General features: G+C 42.7%; 1 protein-coding gene across 4 annotated transcripts in view; it reads right to left on the bottom strand.

Annotated features, from left to right (window-relative positions):
* Positions 1-22,525, bottom strand: part of IDE (insulin degrading enzyme) — a 112,276-nt gene that overhangs the window by 17,197 nt on the left and 72,554 nt on the right. For 2 of the 4 annotated variants that reach the window (XM_050959329.1, XM_050959330.1), the window contains exons 15-18: positions 21,159-21,303; positions 14,548-14,658; positions 11,783-11,903; positions 8,711-8,802 (exon numbers count right to left, since the gene is read on the bottom strand). In XM_050959329.1, the coding sequence (XP_050815286.1) occupies positions 8,711-8,802; positions 11,783-11,903; positions 14,548-14,658; positions 21,159-21,303 (469 nt within the window). Of the gene's footprint in view, positions 1-8,710; positions 8,803-11,782; positions 11,904-14,547; positions 14,659-20,445; positions 20,591-21,158; positions 21,304-22,525 lie in introns of all 4 variants that reach the window. The other 2 variants (XM_050959328.1, XM_050959331.1) reach the window with 2 other exon arrangements.

Raw genomic sequence — 22,525 nt, 5'->3', positions numbered from 1 at the left:
CAGTTAGGTGATTCCCAAGCCTTATGTAGGCGGTGGGGTCGGAGTGAAATGTGGCAGAATGTAAACTGCTGAGCCAGAGGCTGCAGCATCTCTTGACTGTTGAACCAGAGCATAATGCGAAGCAAGGGTATGGACCGAGGAGCATGGAGCTGCGCGATAGATCTTGTGGTTAGGTACACAAGCCAGCAAGGCGGCAGATGAAGCCTGAGCCCTGGTAGAATGCACGGTGATGTGGCTTGGGGAAATGTGAGCCAAATCATAACAAGTGCGCTTGCACGTCATCACCCAAGATGAGATCCTCTGAGAGGAAACAGGTAGGCCTTTCCTTCGGTCTGCTACTGCGACCGAGAGTTGGGGCGTTTTACAAAATGGTTTTGTCCGCTCAATATAAATGCGAGCGCTCTACAGACGTCCAGGGAGTGCAATTGTTGCCCCCATTGCATTGAGTGTGGTTAACATGAAAGGCCGAAACCACCTTAGGGAGGAAAGCCGGGTGTGGTCGTAACTGCACCTTGTCTTTGTGAACATAGTGTACGGCGGAACCACCGTAAGAGCCCTAAGCTCGGAGACTTGTCTGGCCAATGTAATGGCTACGGAGAAAGCTGTCTTCCAAGACAGGTATAGCAGCGAGCAGGTCGCTAACGGCTCGAATGGGGGAGACATAAGTCTGGTTAAAACCAGGTTGAGATCCCAGATTGGGGCTGGGCAGTGTACTTGAGGGTGTAAGTGCTCCAGGCCCTTGAGGAACCTCGAAACCATAGAGTGTGAGAACACAGAACGATCACCTTAGCCTGGGTGGAAGGTAGAGATGGCTGCCAAGTGTACCCTCAGCGATGACACCACTAGGCCCTGCTGTTGTAGGCCAGAGGGCAGTCCAAAATAGAGGGGATGGAGACCTCAGTAGGGGTAAGATCAAGCATTTCGCACCTGTAGGAGAAACACTACCTCTCGGCCAGGTACGCTGACCAGGTGGAAGGCTTCCTGCTACCCCAGTTTAGTCACGCAGCAGCCACACCGTGAGGTGAAGAGACTGCAGGTCCGGGTGGCGAAGCCTGCCGTGGTTCTGAGTTATGAGGTCTGGGTGGAGTGGCAGGGTAATTGGGTTGGCTATTGACAGGTCGAGCAATGTGGTGTATCAGTGCTGCCTGGACCACGCTGGAGTGATCATGATGATGCGCACCCTGCCCCTGCAAAGTTTGAGCAGGACCCAATGAGCCAGGGTGAATGGTGGGAAGGGATAAGGGAGTTGGCCCTTCCACGGCATGAGGAAAGCGTCTGAGATCGATCCCGGGGAGAGACCTTGGAAGGAGCAGAACCTCGGACATTTCCTGTTCTTGCGGTAAGCGAACAGGTCTATGTGGGCAAAAATCCCCACTTCTGGCCACAGAATGCATCACATCGGGGCAGAGCGACCACTCGTGAGACAGGAAAGACCTGCTGAGCCGAAGCGCCAAGGCGTTCCCAACGCCTGGGAGAAAGGATGCTACCAGATTTATAGAGTGGGCTATGCAAAAGTCTCAGAGATGGATGGCCTCCTGACAAAAGGAGGAGGACCATGTCCCTCCCTGGTTGTTTATGTAGCACATGGCCGTTGTGTTGGCTGTAAACACTGAGACACCACGGCCTCGCAGCTGCTACTGGAATCCCTGGCACATCAGGCGGACTGCTCTTATCTTTGGACATTGATGTGGAACGCCAGCTCCTGAGAAGACTAAAGGCCTTAAGCTCGAAGGTGACTGAGGTGAGCACCCAAGCCGAGAGATGAAGCGTCTGTCGTCAGGGACAGTGAGGGCTGGGGCGGATGGAACGGCATCCGTGCCCACACCAGGGAGGGAGTTAGCCACCATTCTAGGGAGCCTAGGGTGCTCGAGGGAATGGTGACTATCGTGACCATTGGGTCCCTGTCCGGGCGGTATGCCGATTTGAGCCAAACTTGGAAAGGACAGAGGCGGAGCTTGGCGTGTTTGGTTACAAACTTGCAGGCAGCCATGGGACCCAGGAGAGCAAGACAAGTGTGAGCCAAGGTCATTGGGAAAGTCTGCAGACCTCGGATGATTGTTGTCATCGCCTGAAACCGCGGCTGTGGTAAGCAGGCTCCGGCTAGGTCGAAGTCCAGGATAGCTCCTAGGAAGTCTAACCTCTGCGTGGGAACCAGAATGGATGTTTCTATGGTGATCATCAGGCCTAGACGTGTGAATAGGTCCATGACGATGCCCACATGCTGAGTGACTTGTGTCTCGGAGTCTCCTCGGATAAGCCAATCGTCCAGATATGGAAAATGCATATCCGACGTCGGCAGAGGTGGGTGGCGACTACGGCCATACACTTAGTTAATACCCGTGGCGCTGTAGAAAGGCCAAACAGCAGGACCGTAAACTGGAAGTACTGACGGTTGGCTAGAAGCGGAGGTATCTCCTGTGCGGAGGGAAGATGGCAATGTGAAAGTACGCGTCCTTCATATCAAGGGTGGCATGCCAGTCTCCGGGATCCAAGGATGGGATAATGGTTCCCAAGGATATCATGGGGAACTTCAACCTATCATAAACTGGTTGAGTCCTCGCAGGTCTAGGATAGGTCTGAGACCTCCGTATGAGTTGGGGATTAGGGAATAACGGGAGTAAAACCCCTTGCCCCTTTCGTCCATCGGCGTATGCACCTCTTGTAAGAGGAATTGCTCTTGAGAGGGGTCCCTGAAGAGGGACAGGGCTGGAACAAATTAAAGGTGGTACCCATACTCCACCATGTGTAGGAGCCAGCGATCTGAAGTTAACTGGGACCATGCCAAGAGGAAGTAGGAGTGGGATCCCGCCTGTAACTGGTACGACGCTCTCGGGCGCACCTTTGAAAGTTCGTCTTTGGTCCCGGTGGTGATTGCGGGGGACCTCGATCTTGGCCCTCTAGGGGTCGTGACGGTCGTCTGCGACCGTCTCGGCCGTGCCGTCTGCCAAAGTCCTGTCTGTGGCTAAGCACAGAATACAGCGGTGTGGCTGGGGACGGAAAGGTCTGCGTTAGGTCGTCGGTGTATGCACGCTGAGAGAGCGCATTAGGACCCTGCTGTTCTTCAGGCTTTGCAGCCTGGGGTTGTCTTCGCCGCAAAGAGGCCTTTACCATCAAATGGTAAGTTGTGAATGGTATACTGCCGCTCCGGCCGGAGGTTTGAAACCTGAAGCCATGAGATGCTCCTCATGGTAACACCCGATGTCAGAGCCCTGGCTGCTGAGTCTGCTGCATCCAACAAGGCCTGGAGGGAAGCTCTGACCACCTTTTTTCCTTCCTCCAAGAGGGCAGTGAACACTTGGCGGGAGTCTTGAGGGAGAAGCTCCATAAACTTATCCACCGTCACCCAGGTGTTATAATGATATGGGCTAAGCAAGGCTTGTTGATTTGCCACGCAGAGCTATAAGGCCCCTGCAGAGTACACCGTGCGGCTGAGTAGGGTCATCCACCTAGCTTCCTTTGATTTTGGGGCTGGCGCCTGTTGGCCATGCCGTTCCCTTTCCTTAACGGACTGAACGACTAGTGAGCAGGGAGGAGGACGGACATACAAGTAGTCGTACCCTCCATAGAGTATTGGCATTCGCCTGGATGGTCCGAATAAACGGGTAGAGCCCCTCTAGTGGGGCAACCACCGATAGAATGTCCATTACCGGGTCTCCTACATCCAGGACCTCCTCCACCTGGAGGTCCATATAGAGTGCTACCCTCCTTAGGAGGCTGAAAAATCATGGTCAGAGTCTCTGACTCTACCGGACCTTGCCCAACTCGGCACCGGGGACTGGTACCGGGAGGCGTACCAGTACCTGGAACAAGATCTGGACCTGCAACCAGAGTGGTGTCGGGAGGTCGACCGAGATCTCGAGGCTCGATGTCGGGAGCGGCTATGGGAGTCACAGTGTCTGTAGCGGTACCAGGAGCTGGAACGGTGCCAACAGTAGCGGGTCGGCGAACGGGACACCGACCGGTGTGGCAAGTGCAACCGGTACCGAGGAGGAGAACAGCACTGGGACTGCAAGTGGCATCGGGAGCAGGAGTGCCGACGGGACCTGGAGCGTCTGCGGGACCGTGATCATGAACGGTGCCGCTCTGCTGTGCTGACAGAGGATGGTCGTATCAAGGGAGGCTTGCCAAGAGACTGTATTATATGCACCGGCAGTGCCGGGGGTTCAGGCAGCACCTGCTCTGTCATGGCAATGAGATCCCTCGCCGCTGGGAATGTCCCTGGCGTGGAGGGAACAGTAAGCTCAACCAGAGCGCATACCGGGGAGCTGTCAGGCACCGGATTCGATGGCCCTCGTGGGACTGGGATCGACGGTGCCAACGTCACCAGTGCCAGGTGATCAGACTTAGACAGGCTCTCTGGCTGTGGTGCAGGTGGCACGGAAGCAGCAGGAGCAGGGAGTTCAACCACGGCATGTTCCGGGGCGCAGTCAGGCACTGGATTCGACGGCCCTTGTGGGACCAGGATCGACGGTGCCAACATCGTCGGTGCCTCAGCAGGTGTCGGTGCCGGGCGATCCATCTTAGACGAGCTCTGTGGCTGCAGTGCAGTTGGCACGGAAGCAGCAGCAGCAGGAAGCTCAACCACGGCGCGTGCCGGGGAGCAGTCAGGCACTGGATTCGATGGCCCTGTGGGACCAGATTCGACGGTGCCGAAGTCATCGGTGCCTCTGCCGGTGTCGGACGATCCGACTTAGACGAGCTCTCTGGCTGCACTGCAGTTGGCACGGAAGCAGCAGGAGCAGGGAGCTCAACCACGGAGCGTGCCGGGGAGCTGTCAGGCACTGGCAGGAGGAGTCGTGGGCTCTCTCGACCTCGGAGAGAGGGAGCGATGCCGAGTTGACTTCGGTGCCAGCGACGGCCAGTGCCGAGAGGTCTTGGCAGTGCCGGCGGGGTCCAGTGCTGGGGAGGAGCTTCTGCCCGCCGATTGACCAGCGCTTGGTGCCAAAGGTGGAGGGGTAAGTGAAAGTCCCGCTCCATTTTGTTCTCGGTTTAAAAGCCTTGCAAATGGGGCACTTAGCTGTGAAGTGCGATTCCCCGAGGCACCTCAAACAGGAGTCGTGCGGACCTCCTGTCGGCATCGGCTTGTGGCAGGCCAAGCACGGGTTTAAAACCTGGTGAGCCAGGCATGGGCTCCAGCACCAGGTGCGGGGAAGGGGCTACTCCCCGAGCCCCGCTAACTATTACTAAACTAACTATGCTAGTAAAGAAAAAACGTATAACTATATATATATATATATATATATACACACACACACACACACACACACACACACACACACACACACGTAAAAGGATTATAACTATATATATGAGAACTACGAGTAGCTAGGGAAGTGGCCGTCACCAAGCCACGCTCCATTGTTCCAACGACCGACACAGGCGGTAAGAAGGAACTGAAGGGTGGCTGGGTCGGCAGGGGTATATATCCGGCACCATAGCGGCGCCACTCCAGGGGGAGCCCAGCAGACCCACTGAGTGTTGCTATGGTAAAAATTTTCCGACGAACGTGCACGTGGCGCGCGCACACCTAACTGGAATGGATATGAGCAAGCACTCGAAGAAGAACCTAAATATTTCCTTTAGGGAGAGAGAACAGAAGTTTCAAGTAAACTAGAGCATCTTGAGTAAAAAAAAATTAGGACCACCATGTTTTCTTTTCCCTGGGAAAAGTCAACTAAAATTTTCTTCTCCTAGTCTGGCAGGTCACGTTGGCATACAGAGATGCTGCAGGAAGCAGTTTTTAGACTCCAATTCAACAAATCATTTAAACATGTGAGTAATCCTGCCCCTATTTGTCAAAGTACTTAAGCACAAGCTTCAGTGCCACTGAAGTCAATGGAATTTAAAGCATGTAGTTTGCTGTATAGGAATGGGATGACTCACATGCTTAAAGACCTTGCTGAGTTCGTGCCTTTGTGCCCACAAACAGAGCACACACAACTAAGAAGTCCAAAAAAAAACCAAAAACAAACAAAAAAAACAAGAGAGAGAGAGAGAAGACCTTGTATGTACAGGTATGTGACACGGTAGCAGACAAGCTGTTACCATTTTTAATTGAAAACTATAAACTTCATTTGTTCTTTCAGAAACCTTATCATATTTTTTTTTAAATACACTGAAGTATACAACATACAAAATCAATACATGGCAATTAACATGGCAGGAAATGCTGAAGTAACGTAGTTTGGATGCAACATTGGTCATAGCTCTAAAGACAGAGTAAAATTTATAAAAGTGCCTAACTGACTTTCCATGAGACCCTGGTCTACACTGGTGGGGGGTGTTGATGTAAGATATGCAACTTCAGCTACGGGAATAGCATAGCTGAAATCAACATATCTTATTTTGACTTACCTCCCGTCCTCATGGCCGCGGCTCCCCCGTTGACTCCGCTTCTGCTTCTTGCCCTGGTGGAGTTCCGGAGTTGACGGGAGTGCATTCGGGGATCAATTTATCGTGTCTAGATGAGACACGATAAATCGATCCCCGATAGTTCAATTGCTACCCGCCAATCCAGCGGGTAGTGTGGACATACCCCTACTAGACTCCTAAGTGAGTATTGAAAAAGAACCTTAGAATCTTAAGTCACTTGGGCACTTTTGAAAATTTTACCCAGATGCTCCAATATGTGAATATACCCACAGATGTAGACTACATTGCTGTGCTTTAGTTATTAAATGTGGATGTTAATATTTTAATTGAATACGAGTTCTTAAAATAGTTATTTTAAAATGATAAATTTAGATTTTCCTTTAATGTCAAATATAGTTAGCTTTTTATAAATACACAATAGAGTGTTTATTCCTAAGCAGTACTAAAGTTATAGACATTTTCAGTAAATCTACAGTTTCAACCTAAACAGCATCAAATACATAGGATATTTGAAATTCAGGTGGTTTTATGAAAAGTTTATCTTTTAAAAAAAAGCAAGGATTTCAGTAAATTACATTGAAAACTACACTAATTAAAAAAGTCTTTAAAACTTGACTGTGATGATATGGTGGGGGTGGGGGATGGGGTGTGTGAGAACAATATGTATGCCAACATTTTTTAAAAGTCTGAGACGTGTAACTTCAAACGGCTTGATTGCTAAGTGCCATGGCTTATATGTTGAGAAATATAGCAACTTCTTATAAAATCTGTTTCAAAATTCTATGCAGAAACCCAAACCTCTTACTCTGTTCTGCCATGTAAACTCACAACACAAAAATGATTTCTTGCAGAAAACCTGTAAAAGATCTCTAAATTTATGAAGGAAAGAAAAGGAAAAAAAAAGGGATGAGGGAAAAATAGGAACTTTCAAGGCAAAGCCAAAATATGTATTCTACTCTAGAAAACAACAAATTACCACAGAATATTTATAACACGTTGGTGTCACTGTGAGCACCATTAGCCTACTATTAAGCAGAAATCAACACAACACCCTATTGTGGCAAAATACAAACGTCAAAATAGAAATCTAAGCAGACAGGTAGATTGCAAGGAGCTCAAAAGAAGCTTGCAGTTCATTTCTGATGACCATGGTCTCCAAATACATAGATGCACCATATGCAGTGATGTATATTTTTATCCCTCCAAAAGCGAGCCACACGACTGCTTACAGAAAACATCTTTTTCTCATGATTGGGTCACATAATACATATCAGCACAATACAAGGCTCAGTCCTGAGTAATTCTGTGGTGCTTTATAGAGGAATTTAGTCACATCTTGTCCACATGTAGAGGGGGTTAGGAGGAAGATGGGATTATTCTTTAGTTTACATTTCCATACAAAAAATGTAAAAGAAATTAAAAAACAACTTTCCTGGAGTTCTTATTTAAAGCTCCAACTTTCTATATCCTATCCTTCTGGCTCTTTCCCTCACTGCTGCTGGCCACTTCCCTCTCCACTGACCTGCAGTGTTTTAAGATATGATAGTCTAGTGCTAGTGTACTTTCACTAAACTAGTATAGAAGCACATCTGTATCACATTTATCCAAAGATCTGAGTGCATTTACAAATACTGCATGTGACAATTCCTTTGTGAGAGAGTTAAAATGTTAACATGGCTACATCTATTCCCATGGGGCTGATATACCAGCATTCCCAATAGTATCATGACAGAAGTGCAATTCATTACAGTTTTAATGAAGGACACATTAAATAGTCTTCAGAGTAGCAGCCGTGTTAGTCTGTATCCGCAAAAAGAACAGGAGTATTTGTGGCATCTTAGAGACTGCCTCTTACTAACAGTGCCTTTTTACTTTCACAAGGAAAAGGAACTAGAAGTCTGATTTATGGACCACACACCTCAGCCTTGTACTTAATGCTTCACTTTGAAGGATTCTGATTTTTTTAACCTTTGCTAGTCAGCTGAGTCATATGTTTGAAGCTAGTAAATGGAAAACCAGGAGCTGTAGCACACAGTTACTTTTGCAGTCTAATTACTTATTGTAATAACTTGCAATGCAGACTTTAAAATATTTAGATCATAAACTGTTTTCTATTACAGTAAATCTAAAATACCAACATTCAAAGGGACATTGAGCCTGACAGACAGCAGAAAAAGCGTCATCATGATATACTGGCTGTAAAACAGCAAAAAATTAAGTGAAGACTATGAAATCATATTTGGCAAAAATTGTTTTAAAATTTGGGACAATTAAATAAACCCTTGCTTTTAAATCCTGTTTTTAATACAAACTATTTCTATTAAAGAAAATATCAGACCTGTTTTGTTATATTGCCATGGAGAAGAGCCTCGATGTGTAACCGTGACAACAGCTGAGATATAAAGGCCTTGAGGCGGGGAAGAGTGACATCTAGAATAGATAAACAGACAGTTAAATCAATCACATGATTTTTTACATTACAGGGAATTGACCTCATCTTCAGCAGATATGACCCATTTCCTGGAGAAAAGGGAAAATCATAGTAGTTAAAAGCAATGGATTTTTCCTTAAAAATTCATTGTTGGAAAGTTTCCAGGTTTAAATATCAGCACTCATTGCACAGTTTGCTTTGCTTAGAATTCACTTAGCATCTGACCCACATTCCACTAAGAAAAAACAACAACCATCCTGCTCTCCAATCATGCTGAACACACATTCACTCTCCAGAGAAAATAGTTACCTTCATTTAGGTGGGGCTGAGAGATAAAGCTGTAGCTATTACCTACATAAAGAACATGTGGCTTACAATTCTTCTGGAAGTTACAGTACATTACTATCTAGACTAAAACAATTTTTGAACTCAAATTTCAGTTTTATAGTAATTAGCAATCATATAAATTAAGAATGTTTTTGGATTTTTTATATATATATGTATGTATGTATGTGTACACACACACGATTTTCATATTTTGAACACTTTTACAATCAGCATTACTCTTGTCCGTAAAGCAAAATACAATTTACATATTAGAATCAATAGGCAGAATCAGCAGACTAAGAGATAGTCCCCTGGTATGAGCACTGATTTTGGAGTCAGGAGACCTGGGGTCCATTCACTGGCTCTGTCACAGATTCCCTGTGTGACCTAGGGAAAGTCTCTTATTCTCTCTGTGCCTCATTTTCTTATCTGTAAAATGGAGATAATAGCACTTCCCTATCTCAAAGGGGTGTTTCTAAGGACAAAGACTGTGAGGCTCTCAGTTACTATTGTAATATGGTATATAAGTACCTAAGATAGGTAGATATTTTTATCCTAAAATATTCTCAATACTTAATTTTTCCTCTTCCTTCAACCCCAACAAATGCCCTCCCACACCATTTCCACTTCTTTCCTCACCCCAAATCAATTATTAGTTGCTCTCACTTTGTTACTCATATCTTATAGTTCCCTTTGTCTACTGGAAAAAGCAAGGGGTCTCTTATTGTTTGTGTAATTAGTTTCTTAATTCTGACTTAGGAAACATTTGTCAGCAGTACATAGGGCTGGGGTCGTCTAGTAGCGGTGATGAGGATTATGGTAGTAAAAATCAAACCAAAAAATCATTGTCCCTCAAGCAGATCTCTAATTTTGCAAAACAGTTAGACTTTAACCTCTTTGAACAGCAATTCAGTGTTAAATTCCCATGTTAAGTACACTCGGTATTACACTTTAAATGGATTACATTAAGGGACAGAAGTTAGTCAATATAAAAAAGGATCTGCAATTCCTAGGAAGAGGAAGGGAGTGTCCTTTATTGGGCTGACCCGGCTCTCGCTGAAATTAATGCTAGTTTTGCCACTGACTTCAGTAGGGCCCATTGAGAGTCACCTTACTTAACACTGTACAGACACAACAGAACAAAACATTTAGGGTCCAGTCTCAAAGCTACTCTGTACAGTGAGGCCATGCACTAGTATAAAGCCTAGGGTTGCCAACCCTTCAGAATTGGCCTGGAGTCTCCAAGAATTAAAGAGTAATCTTTAATTAAAGATTATGTCATGTGATGAAACCTGCAGGAGTAAGTCCAACCAAAAGTAGCAACCCTAAAACCCCCTATAGCATGTACAGAGGACTGCCTGCATGGAGCAGCTTTCAGGATCAGAGCCTTAAATAGTGGGACGCAACAACATACAGTATAGTCAGTCTGACCATATTGGATTTTTCTTTCCCTCTAAAACGATATTTCATTGGCATCTTTTAGAGTCGAATACATCAACCAAGAATGATTAAATAACTATCCTGCAGCACTACCCAGAAGTCTCAATCAGAATCAGGGCCTCATTGTGCACTGTACAACCACAGAGGTATTCCCAAGGGTTCCTGTTGGGAAAGATTTATACAATATGTTTTTAAATTTTGTTGCTGATATTTTTCTGGTAAAAGCTTTTTCTTGCAATAATTGAACGGTATACAGTGCTCAATATATTTTAAGCCTGCCTCAGTAGCAAGTGTACAAGATGTGCACACTCACCTCATTATAAATACCTCACCGAGGGAAACAGGGTGAGGAAATGGCAAGTTCATGTCTTTGCTCATGATGGCATTCAGCTGAAAGCAGTATTTGGTAAGGCTGGTTTCATAGGGTGATAAGATATCTGAAAATTAGAACATGGGAAGCAGCTACAAAAAGATAGAAATATAGGGCCAAATCCTGCCCACTTCACTAATATGAGCAGTCCTAACAAAGTCAAAACTTGCATGAGAAAGGCAAGCTAGATTTGGCCCTAATTTACATCTTTTGGAAGATCTGTTGGGGGTGATCCAAGGAGATATTCACCATCTTCTTTCTGGAGGCTGCTCCAACAGCAGCCCCTTCTCATGTCAGGCCAGAGTGGGGTACTACATGTAAAGTTCACTAGCCTCTGCTAAAATTATAGATACATCCTCAGATTATTTTGAACTTGTTGGTAACTTTTATATTTTAAATTACCCTCCCAGTGAATACAGTGAGGGATCTGTTCTTCATTAAGGACTATTTGTATGAAAAGTTTGCAGGCTTTTTTCCAGATATTTTTGAGACAGCAGTCATCAAAAAGTTAATACATAATTTAAAAAAAAAATCTTAATTCCCAAACTGAAATCTAATAACTAAAAAGAATTGATACTTTTTTCTCAAACTTTAAAAATACTATGAGGCAACTGCTGTACAAATATTGCAAAATATGGTTCAGAGTTCAAAATATGTTGCTCCATTAATGTTGATTAAGTAATTACTTGTGAGGACGACAGACTATGTCCCCATTCAAAAATGGAAACTCTTAGCTCTACTGAAACAATACAAAGCTCAGGATTCTAAACATGACAAAAGTCAAAACAGGCCAAAATAGTGAATTCGGTAAAACAAACTGTTAAAAATTGGCAGGAACTCACCATCCAGAGCTTCTTTTAACTCATCTTTGGTCCAAGCAACTTCTGTCATCAACAGTCGGAGGTAATACATAGCATGCTGGTGAGGCTGTTCAGCTCGAAAGTTGTTAAGTGATCGCATGTACTAACAAGGTTGAAATAGGACATTCAATAATTACAAAACTTAACTTCTGAATATAACAGCAACATCACCCTGAATTACTTGGCTTTGTATACAAGCCAAAACCCCACATTCCAGATGCCAGCAACTGTTCTACACTTGTGCTTTCTTGAGTAGCATAATACGGTAATTGGATTGAACTATGCTCACAATGATGCAGCTTTGCTTACATGATGATGAAGCTAGGAACTAAGCTAGTTTCAGTTTTGACAAACACATTTATTCTCAGAGTGCATTTTTCCATTAATTCATTATGACACATAACTCCGAACCAATATTTTTAATCATTCTAGTCAAGGCCTATATATTCTGTGGCAACTATTACCAAATTCATTACGAGCTGCAAACTATAACTAATTGTCCAGTGCCCTAGTCTCACACGGTCAGACAGAGACAGGGGCAGCTACATACAAGAGGAACAACAAAAGAATCTATCCTTGTGAGTCCGGCTGTGACAACTCTTCTTTTGCTCAATTTGCATCCAGGCAAAATAAACACAGCAATCTCCTCAAACAAAAAGAATGAAAAGAGCAAGCTAACGGTCCTTGGCAACACGGAATCTACTGGGTCCCATATAGCCACAGGTAAGCACACCCTCAATTTCACAAGAGAAAGCCGGCTGTTTTTCAGAGGCCAGTGGGTACATGGGAAATGCAATCCCTGAGATCATAAGGTGAGAGGGCTTTGTCTGGACTGACAGGAAAAAAGAGAACAGGTGTACTTATGGCACCTTAGAGACTAACAAATTTATTTCAGCATGAGCTTTCGTGAGCTACAGCTCACTTCGAGTGTCTCCTTTAAAGTCCCCTCCCACTTGGGAATTGGGAAAGGGTGGCCAGGGGGTGGAAGGCATCACCTATGCATGCAGGCAGGTCAGTAGGACTTAGATAAGCCACTGGCCCCCTGCACATGGGGAGAGAGTATATAAACCCTACTCCCTCCAGCTGAGCCCCCTCCTAACCCAAGATTAGTTTAGGATTGGATATTTTTCTCTGTTATGGGCATTGTACTAGTTGCCTCATTTGTGACTGGGAATGACTTACACCCCACCATGGCCAATCTGGCAGTGAGAGGGAGTGCGTGTGTGGTTTTTCTTCCTTCCCCATGGCAGCTCAGGGACCTGGTAGAGTAAATCAGGAGGTAAGGTTCAAGATGTCACAACTTAGCAGGTGCCAGGTGTCCAGTGCAGCTATTCATTCCATAAGGGTCCAGTTCTCTGTAAAACTGGAATTGGATTTAGGGGAAGGCATCCTCTAAAGAAAAGGAGGAACAAGATTAGGCCTCCAAGTGTCTGCTGCAGCACAGCCCCTTCACCTTCATACAAGGGGAGGGTGGGGACTGGAACCTGCTTTGGAGGGCTGATGGCACCATATCCCTTGCATCCTGTCTTTCCTTCTGTGTTTCTGGGACAAAGAGGAAAAAGTTGGTGGAGACTGCCTTCCCTCTTTCACCTGCTTCATAAGAAGAAAGGAGCTGACCCTTTCTTAACATGGATGAGCTTGTGGGAGAAGAAAATGTAACTTTTCCTTGTTAGATTTTGATTTTTTTGTTTTTTCCTTTATATTGTTACACGCATGGATATACATACAATAAAAATTGTACATAATCACAAAATATGCAAAATAATGAAAAATAAATTCTGAGCTAAAACTCCCCTGAGTTCTAGAGACGTAAATGAGAAAATATCTTATAATAAAGGAAAATCCCCAACAAGTATTTATTATAGATAACGTGTACATATATTTAGAAATTTCTTTGGGGTTTTCCTTAGTTTTAAATTTAATTTGTGTCTGTTTTAAGCTGCCATGTATGTCAGTTTACCACAGTAATGAAATTCAACGTGCCACAGATATACAGACCCTGATATTAGACTAAATCTTCCTTATATATGATGTTCACCTACTTGAATATTAAAATTAAAAGTTTCCTCTTACATTATATAATGCTTTCTTCTTATGTAGACAACTCCGATGTAAACAATTACATTTCTAAATTGGACTAACAGAAGTAACAAAAAAGTTGTAACCTATTTCAAAAGTTTTTAAAAAACCATTTGTAAAATGCAGTATATGAATATGGATCACTGAATTTTGTGCCAGTTTTCACTTCCAGAATTCTGCATATCCATGTACTGCATATCCCACACCATGAAATGGGTTATGATCCCCGGGGTGTAGAGGGGTCACAACCATCCCTCCTATCTATCCTGTTTCTTTATGGCTAGATCAGACTGAAATCCTAAATCTTTTTCTTGTTGTAAATGGGATCGGAGTATGGGAAAAGTTTGAGAACCACTGTTCTACTCTTTTTATAAATGAAAGGCACAATCCAGCAGTTTGAAAAAGTTCACCACACATTTTGTCTGAATAAAGACTGTAGGGCCAATACTTTTGAAGTTGTACAACTGTCATTTAAATACTTGGCTAGAAGTTCACCCAAAACTGAAGTCAATAGAAAAGCTCCCATCAACTTCAGTGGGCTAGGATTTCACCCTATACTTTTGGGCAGATTTAGCTCTCAAATTCCATGAAAATGTTCACATTTCACTCATAGTCAATGTATTCTGTTTTAAATTATCCCAATCACATTAAAATTACATACAGCTTACCGCTTCCTTGATAATTTCAAATCTTTTCTCATCAATCTCAAAGGTGGTCATTTTTTCAATGATCTTCTTTAACAAGATATGCTGTTTGTCATTATAACCTTTCACAGAAAGCTATGGAAAGAGTGTGTAAGTTCCTTTAAAAACTTGAAAAGGAAAAGAGCAATTTCTAAAAAAAAATAATTTTAAGTGTTTATAATGGCCTAAAACTCATACATCCCAATTAGAAAAAAAACAGGTATTTGACTATATCAATTTAAAATCAATTTTACTTACAAGGTGATATAATATTGATGAAGACAATAATGTATGTCTTGGTGGTTTTACATGCAAAGGACAAATGTAAATTCATTGTAGCTTAATAAAGCAGTAATGTGTCTGAGCATAGATTAACTGTTTATTAGTATGGGCTCTAGCCAGTAAAGTATGTTTGAAGTACTCAAAAACATTTTTCACTATGGACTTCTCGTTACAGTAATAAAAACTAGCCTCCCAGTCTTCTCAAACGTTACCCCAGAAACCTATTTTCAACTCTACATTTAATTTTCCCTCGTGACCCATAAATAAATATATTTCACTGGGATGGTAGTAAATAATATCAGGAGACTAGCATCAGTGTGGACACCTGCAGTCATAAAAGTCAGTATGATGCTAGCTTACAAAACCCAGGGAGTTAGAATAATAGAACATCAGGGTTAGAAGGGACCTCAGGAGGTCATCTAGTCCAACCCCCTGCTAAAAGCAGGACCAATCCCCAATGTTAGTCTCAAATGTTATGAGATATGGGTATCTCTATACAAAGTCTTGATAAGGCTGCATATGGGGTTATATGCACATGGTATTAAATCACCTAAATTACAAAATGAGTATCTATAAAATACAAAGAAAGGCTACATAATTATTTCATGCTATGAAGAATCTATCTGATGAGAAAAGGCTACAAACAAAGGAAAATACAAGATCTAAGTCCTGTTTGCAGGAATCAAAAGAGGAGACACATTATGATCACAGAATCATAGAAATGTAGGACTGGAAGGGAACTTGATGAGTCATCGAGTCTAGTCCCCTGCACTGAGGCAGGACTAAGTATTTTCTAGACCAGGGTGGGCAAACTTTTTGGCCCAAGTGCCACATCTGAGTGGGGAAATTGCATGCAGGGCCATGAATGTAGGACTGAGCCAGGGTTAGGGTGTGGGGTGGGGCGCTGTGTGCAGGAAGGGGCTAAGGGCAAGGGGTTGGGGTGCAGCAGGGGGTGTGGCAGTGGGCTCAGGGCAGGGGGTTTGGGTGCAGGGTGTGGCAGGGGGCTCAGGGTACAGGCTCCGGCCTGGTGCCGCTTACCAGGAGAGGCTCCGGGGTGGCAGCAGCGCGCAGCAGGGCTAAGACAGGCTCCCTGCCTGTCCTGGCCCCACGCTGTTCCTGGAAGTAGCTGGCCCCATGACCCTGCAGCCCCCAGAGAAGGGGGGGCAGTGGGCTCCATGCGCTGCCCTCACCTGGGGGTATCTCCCCCGAAGCTCCCATAGGCCGTGGTTTCCCGTTCTTGGCCAATGAGAGCTGCGGGGGGGAGGGACGGGCCCTGCAGGCGAGGGCAGCGCATGGAGCCCTCTGTCCCCTCCTCCTCCAGGGTCCGCAGGGATGTGGTGCCAGCCGCCAGGGCTGGCTCCAGCATTTTTGCCACCCCAAGCAGCGAAGCAAAATAAATTAATAAATACAGCCGCAATTGGCGGCACTTTGGCAGCAGCTCTACCGAGCCACTTCATTCTTTGGCGGCAATTCAGCAGCGGGTCCTTCACTCTGAGAGGGACCAAGGGACCCGCTGCTGAAATGCCGCCAAAGACCCAGACAAGCCGCCCCAAGCACCTGTTTCCTTCACTGATGCCTGGAGCCAGCCCTGCCAACCACTTCCAGCAGCGGTGCTGGGCCCGTGGCGCCACGGGAATGGCAATCCTATAGGCCAGATCCAAAGCCCTGATAGGCCGGATCCAGCTCATGGGCCATAGTTTGCCCACCCCTGTTCTAGACCATCCCTGATAAGTTTTCTTTAACTTATTCTTAAATACCTCCAAGGATGGAGATTCCACAAACTCCCTAGCTCACTGGTTTTCAAACCTTTTTTCTGGGGACCCAGTTGAAGAAAACTGTTGATGCCTGTGAGCTGGGGATGAGGGACTTGGGGTGTGGGAGGGGCTCAGGGCTGGGGCAGAGGGTTGGGGTGCAGGGGTGAGGGCTGCAGGGTGGGGCTGGGAATGAGGGGTTCAGGGTGTGGGAGGGGTCTCTCACCCGTGGGCACTGCCGCCCACCCTGCCCAGCAGAGTGCGGAGCTGGTGCTTGGGGCAGGGGCAGCACATGGAGCCCCGTGGCCACCCTGCCTAGAAGTCGGACCCACTGCTGGCTGCTTCCAGGGCACAGCGTGGTGTCCAAACAGGTAGGCATTAGCCTGCTTTAGCTGGGCAGCACCACTGACGAGATTTTTAATGTCCTGGCTGGCAGTGCTGACCAGAGCTGCAAGGGTCCTTAGGTACTAAGGAAAGTGACCCAGTGCCTTACATGCCATGACCCACTACCCGAACTTTGAAAAACATGACCTTAGGTAATTTGTTCCAGTCCTTAACCACCTTATGGTGAGACAGTTTTTCCAAATGTCTAACCTAAATCTCTCTTGCTGCAACGTCATATGAAACAGTATCAAAAGCCTTACTAAAGTCAAGATATATCACATCTACTGCTTCCTCCCCTATCCACAAGGCTTGTTACCCTGTCAAAGAAGGATATTAGGTTGGTTTAATATGATATGTTGAAAAATCCATGCTGACTATTACTTATCACTTTATTATTTTCTAGGTGCTTACAAACTGATTATTTGCTCCATTATCCTTCTGGGTACTGAAGTTAAGCTGACTGGTCTATAATTCCCTGGGTTGTCCTTAATCTCCTTTTTATAGATAAATACTATATTTGCCCTTTTCCAGTCCTCTGGGATCTCTCCCATCCACCGCAAATTCTGAAAGATAATCACTAATGGCTCAGAGATCTCTTCCTTTCCTTAAGTATTCTAGGATGTATTTAGCCAGACCCTGCCAACTTGAAGACATCTAAATTGTCTAAGTGATTCTTAACTTTTTTTTCTTTCCTATTTTAGCCTCAGAGCCTACCGTGATGTTAGTCATCCAATCACTGCTAACTTTTTGGTGAAAATTAAAAAAAAAAACCTCCTCGCCCCCAAAAAAACGGCATTTATCAATTCAGCCTTCACTGTGTTTTCTCTTATGGCCTCCCCCACTCAATAAGTAAGGGGACAACCCTGTCCTTGGTATTTGTCTTGCTTCTAATATATTTGTAAAATCTTTTTTGTTACCCTTTATGTCCAATAGCTAGTTTAATCTCGTTTTATGACTTGGCCTTTCTAATTTTGTCCCTACAGGCCTCTGGTGGGTTTTAATTTTTTTAATATTCATCTTTCATAATTTGATCTATTTTTCACTTTTGATATGACTCTTTTTGAGTTTCAGGTCATTGAAGATCTTCTGGTTATGCCAGGGTGCTCTCTTATCATACTTCCTATCTTTCCTACGCATTGGAATAGTTTGCTCTTGTGCCCTTAACAATGTCTTTTTAAAAACTGCCAACTCTTTTTGCCCCTTAGACTTGCTTCCCATGGGATCTTACCTACCAAGTCTCTGGGTTTGCAAAAGTCTGCCTTCTTGAAGTCCACTGGCTTTTATTGCCCTTTCTTCTCTCCTACCATGACCTCTATTATTTCATGATCACTTTCATCCAACTGCCTTTCACCTTCAAATTATCAGCCAGTTCCTCCCTATTTATCAAAATGCAATCTAAAACAGCCTCTCCCCAGTTGCTTTCTCTATCTTCTGTAATAAAAAGTTGTCTCCAATGCAATTCCAAGAACTTGTTGGATAATCTGTGCCCTGCTGTATTATTTTCCCAAACAGGTGTCTGGGTAGTTGAAGTCCCCCAACACCATCAAGTCCTGTGCTTTGAATGATTTTGTTAGTTGTTTAAAAAAAAATTCGTCCACCTCTTCTTCCTGGTTAAGTGGTCAATTGTAGGCCCCTACCATGACATCACCCTTATTTTTTACCCCTTTTATCTTTATTCAGAGACTTTCAACAGGTCTATCTCCCACTTTTATCTCGATCTCAGTGCTAGTGTATATCAAAGATATATACAAGACAATAACTTCTTCCTTTCTCCCTGCCTGTCCCTCATGAACAAGCTGTACCCTTCTATACTAATATTCCAGTCATGTGAATTATCCCATCAAGTTTCTGTGATGCTAATTATGTCATGATTGTGATTATTCACTAATATTTCTAGTTCTTCCTGTTCTTCATACTACTTGCATTAATATACAGACATCTAAAATGTCCAGTAGATTTTGCCTCTATATTCCCTTCTCTCTCCTTTGTGCCTCCTATGAATCTTCCAGGATGCAATGACAATCTTTCCAAGGAAGGAATAAAATATTATAGTTATGATTGGAAGCGCCAGAAAGAAGATTTCATCCTATATAGTAGAAAGGGTTTTTTCTTCACTATTATTAAAATATTGAATAATCTACCATATGATTTTGAAGTAGATATCAAAAATGCATTTTATGACAAAGGTTGATATATATAGTCATCATAAAATAATATACTTGAGTTGAACATAAACAGTTTGAGCACTTAGATACTACAATAACGTGTGCTATAGAAATGTATGTCTATCACACAACACTCTGGGTTTAGTATAACATTCATCCTTCTTTAGGATATCAACATTATAAAAGCATGTTGAATGTACAGCATGTACTACAGAATTGCAGAATACCTCGCACAGATCTTCTACACTTTAAAAAAAAGTATATATATATTTATATATAGACTAAGGGTTCCAGATACCAATTCAGAGTACTATCATTTTACAGCATGAAACTGGAATCTTCATATTTTGGAAGCTTATTTTAAAATTATGGGAACTAATTTAACTGCTAATAAAAAACTAAAAATCTGATAATAAATGAGCATAATTTCTTTTAGAATTAACTCTGACCACTGAACTTGAAAATGTTAGCAAGCTTTCAGAATAAAAATACGTATACGTTTTCAGCCAATTACGTGGAACCACTGGAAACAGGATTTTGTGGAGTTTAAAAAAGTCACTACGAAAAAGATGTTACAAGCCTTTGAGCACAGAAAATTCAAAGGCAATATATAGCACACTCTGTCCACTAAGCTTGTATTTGAAGTAGCACTGTGTTCTATAGGAATGTGATGGTGTTGGTGTGTTACATAAGATTGTTAATAAAAGGCCTTTAACACAACTGCAAGCTAGGTTTTGATAACTTATCAGAAATATGTTAGGAAAGCCTAAAGAAGTGACAATACATCATAAGATCAATATTTATTGCTAAAAATTGCCATAGTTTTGGATTTTAAAATGGTTGACAAAAATCAACTCCAAAGGAAATTCACAAAAATTTATTAGTCTGATACAAACGTGCAGAAATGGATTCATAACTCACTGCTGATGAATTAGAGGAACTAAGTATATCGGAAATCCAGAGGGTTAATATTCACACAACACAAAATGCTTTTTATTTTGAAAGTTCAGAATTAATCCATTTTATATATAAACACACCATCACGCTTTCAAGGTTACTGTGTAAGCAGTTAAAAAATGTGAATTAGAACGCACACAGTTGCAGCGTGCACACATTCACTAATTAACCAAACTGTTCACTAATGATTAAAAAACTGTGGTTTTTAATCATCATGCGATAGATGCAAGGAAAAAACCATTAACCATCTTGTTTAGAAATGCAGAAGTCAATGTTCTCCTCAAGCTCAACTTAACTCTCAAGCTGTCGTCACTTCTTCCTGTGTTTTTTTTTTTCTTACTTACAAGAATTGCATTCATTCCTGATGCAATGCCATAGATCAAACCTGAGAGGCGTGCTGCATATGTATACTCTTTTAAATCATCCTTCAATAACCTGATAAACAGGTATGTCATGTTGCAATGGAGAGGATCAGCATAAATGTAGCGACTAACAAAAAGAAAAACAAAAGAAATGCTTTGATACCTCAAGCAGTGACATAGCAATGGATGAAGAAACACGACTGAAGAGTATGTATATGCAGCCTCATTATTAGTATCTCTTAGAAAAGAAAGTTGAAGCGAACCACTTATTTAGCAGCAACGTAAAGATTTTTTTTTCTTTGTCAGAAAGTCTTTCAATAGCTATCTGACACAGAATGAAACTAAATTGAAACTCAGAATTAGGAGCAGAATCACTTTTTTTTTCCCTTTTTTGGAGGAGCAGCAAATCTTACAGCTAGCTAATCTGATGAATAGTGTAAAAGAAAGGAGTAAATTTGCTTACTATAAATGGAAATATTGTTGAACACTTAAAACAAGATTCAACTTAACATTCAAATTATGAGAAAGTATGGTTAGCTATCAAGATTTTAAAAGGAGTAAAAATAAAATCAGAGACCATCAATGGAAAAAAAGCCATTTTTTAAATAAAAAGGCTTCCATCAAATCAATATAAAAATCTTGATGAGTGGAAGTAGATTAAAGGCTCTAAGATTTTCCTTGATTTGGGTACTTACATACATCCCATAGATGGTATTTTGGAGGTCATAGTTCAAGCCAGCTAGTTCTGCTGCATATGCATACTCGTTGAGGGAGTCTTTGAGTAGTTCAAGGTACAAATAGGCCATGTTACAATGCAAGGGATCCACGTAAGCAAATGGGCTGGAAGAAAATGTTGAAAGTAAAATATCCAGTTTAATTATTTCCCAGGTCTTTTTGGCCTTCTAAATTTGAGCTCAAGAAAATTTAATATTTAAATGCTATGCTGTTGGGTCCCTTTATGCAGTATTACGATTTCAAAACAAAACACACAGATAACCAAAAATAACGGTTGATTTTTCATACGGTTTCAGTGTTGCCCCATTATAAATATACATTCAGGACTTTAATTTAAATTCCTGTTCTTTTTAAACTGGTAAATCATATCATGGTATATTAACTCTGCTGCTGAAGTCAGAGCTCATCAAGTGCATAATTAACTTAATAAACTCTAAGTATTAAACATAAATAACTTAGATTAATCCAATTACTAAACATCAAGCAAATTAATTCTTTCATGCGATCAGAAAATACAATAGTTATGTATACAGATGAACAGTTACCAAAACCATTGTATGCAAGGCACCGCAGGATTTCCTATACTCAGAGAAGGAAATAACTGCAGCATCTCTCATTCCTTGGTATAGTAACTGTAGGAGATAAATGGTGTCTTTTTAATGAAAACCAACTGTACAAGTTCCAGTGTTTTCTTAGTATTATCTAATCTCATACAGTAGCTACACACATCTCTTAAAAGAGAAAGGCAACTCAAAGACTCAAGCCATGTTTCAACAATATTGATATCTGTTAAATACAGGTATTTTTATTAGAGCACCACAAGCTAAGTCAATACTCTGAATAAGTCATTCCTATTTTGGTCAGATATTTATTTTAATAGCATTATATACATGTACATACATTTATAATAGAATGTCACAGACATAATAAGCAGTACAGGAAATAATTCCTTGCTGAAGTACTGATTACCAAATACATGTTAGTGTTCACCACATACATGAAGACAAGTCCCAGTTCCAACACACATTTGTGGCAACACTTAAAGATAAACTGCAAATGTTTTTTAAACATTAAAGTTCCTAATTTTTTTTGACAAAACCTGGATCTCTCTCTCTCCTCCAACCCCCTAAAGTTAGGGAATGGGATGACAAGAGGAACTAAAAGTATATGTTTCCTGTTACAGAAACTGAGTGGCCCTTCAGAGTCAGATTTCCAAATCAATGAAAGTTGCCAACCCACTACAATGCTACAGGCTCTGTTTTGACTGGCCCTTTCCTTAATACTTAGCATGAGCCTAAAATGAGTCAAGGTAGGATAGGGCTGTTAT

This window comes from Gopherus flavomarginatus, chromosome 6 (assembly GCF_025201925.1).
Source record: "Gopherus flavomarginatus isolate rGopFla2 chromosome 6, rGopFla2.mat.asm, whole genome shotgun sequence".
NCBI classification, from domain to species: domain Eukaryota; kingdom Metazoa; phylum Chordata; order Testudines; family Testudinidae; genus Gopherus; species Gopherus flavomarginatus.
This window is presented reverse-complemented; position numbering and strand designations above follow the sequence as displayed.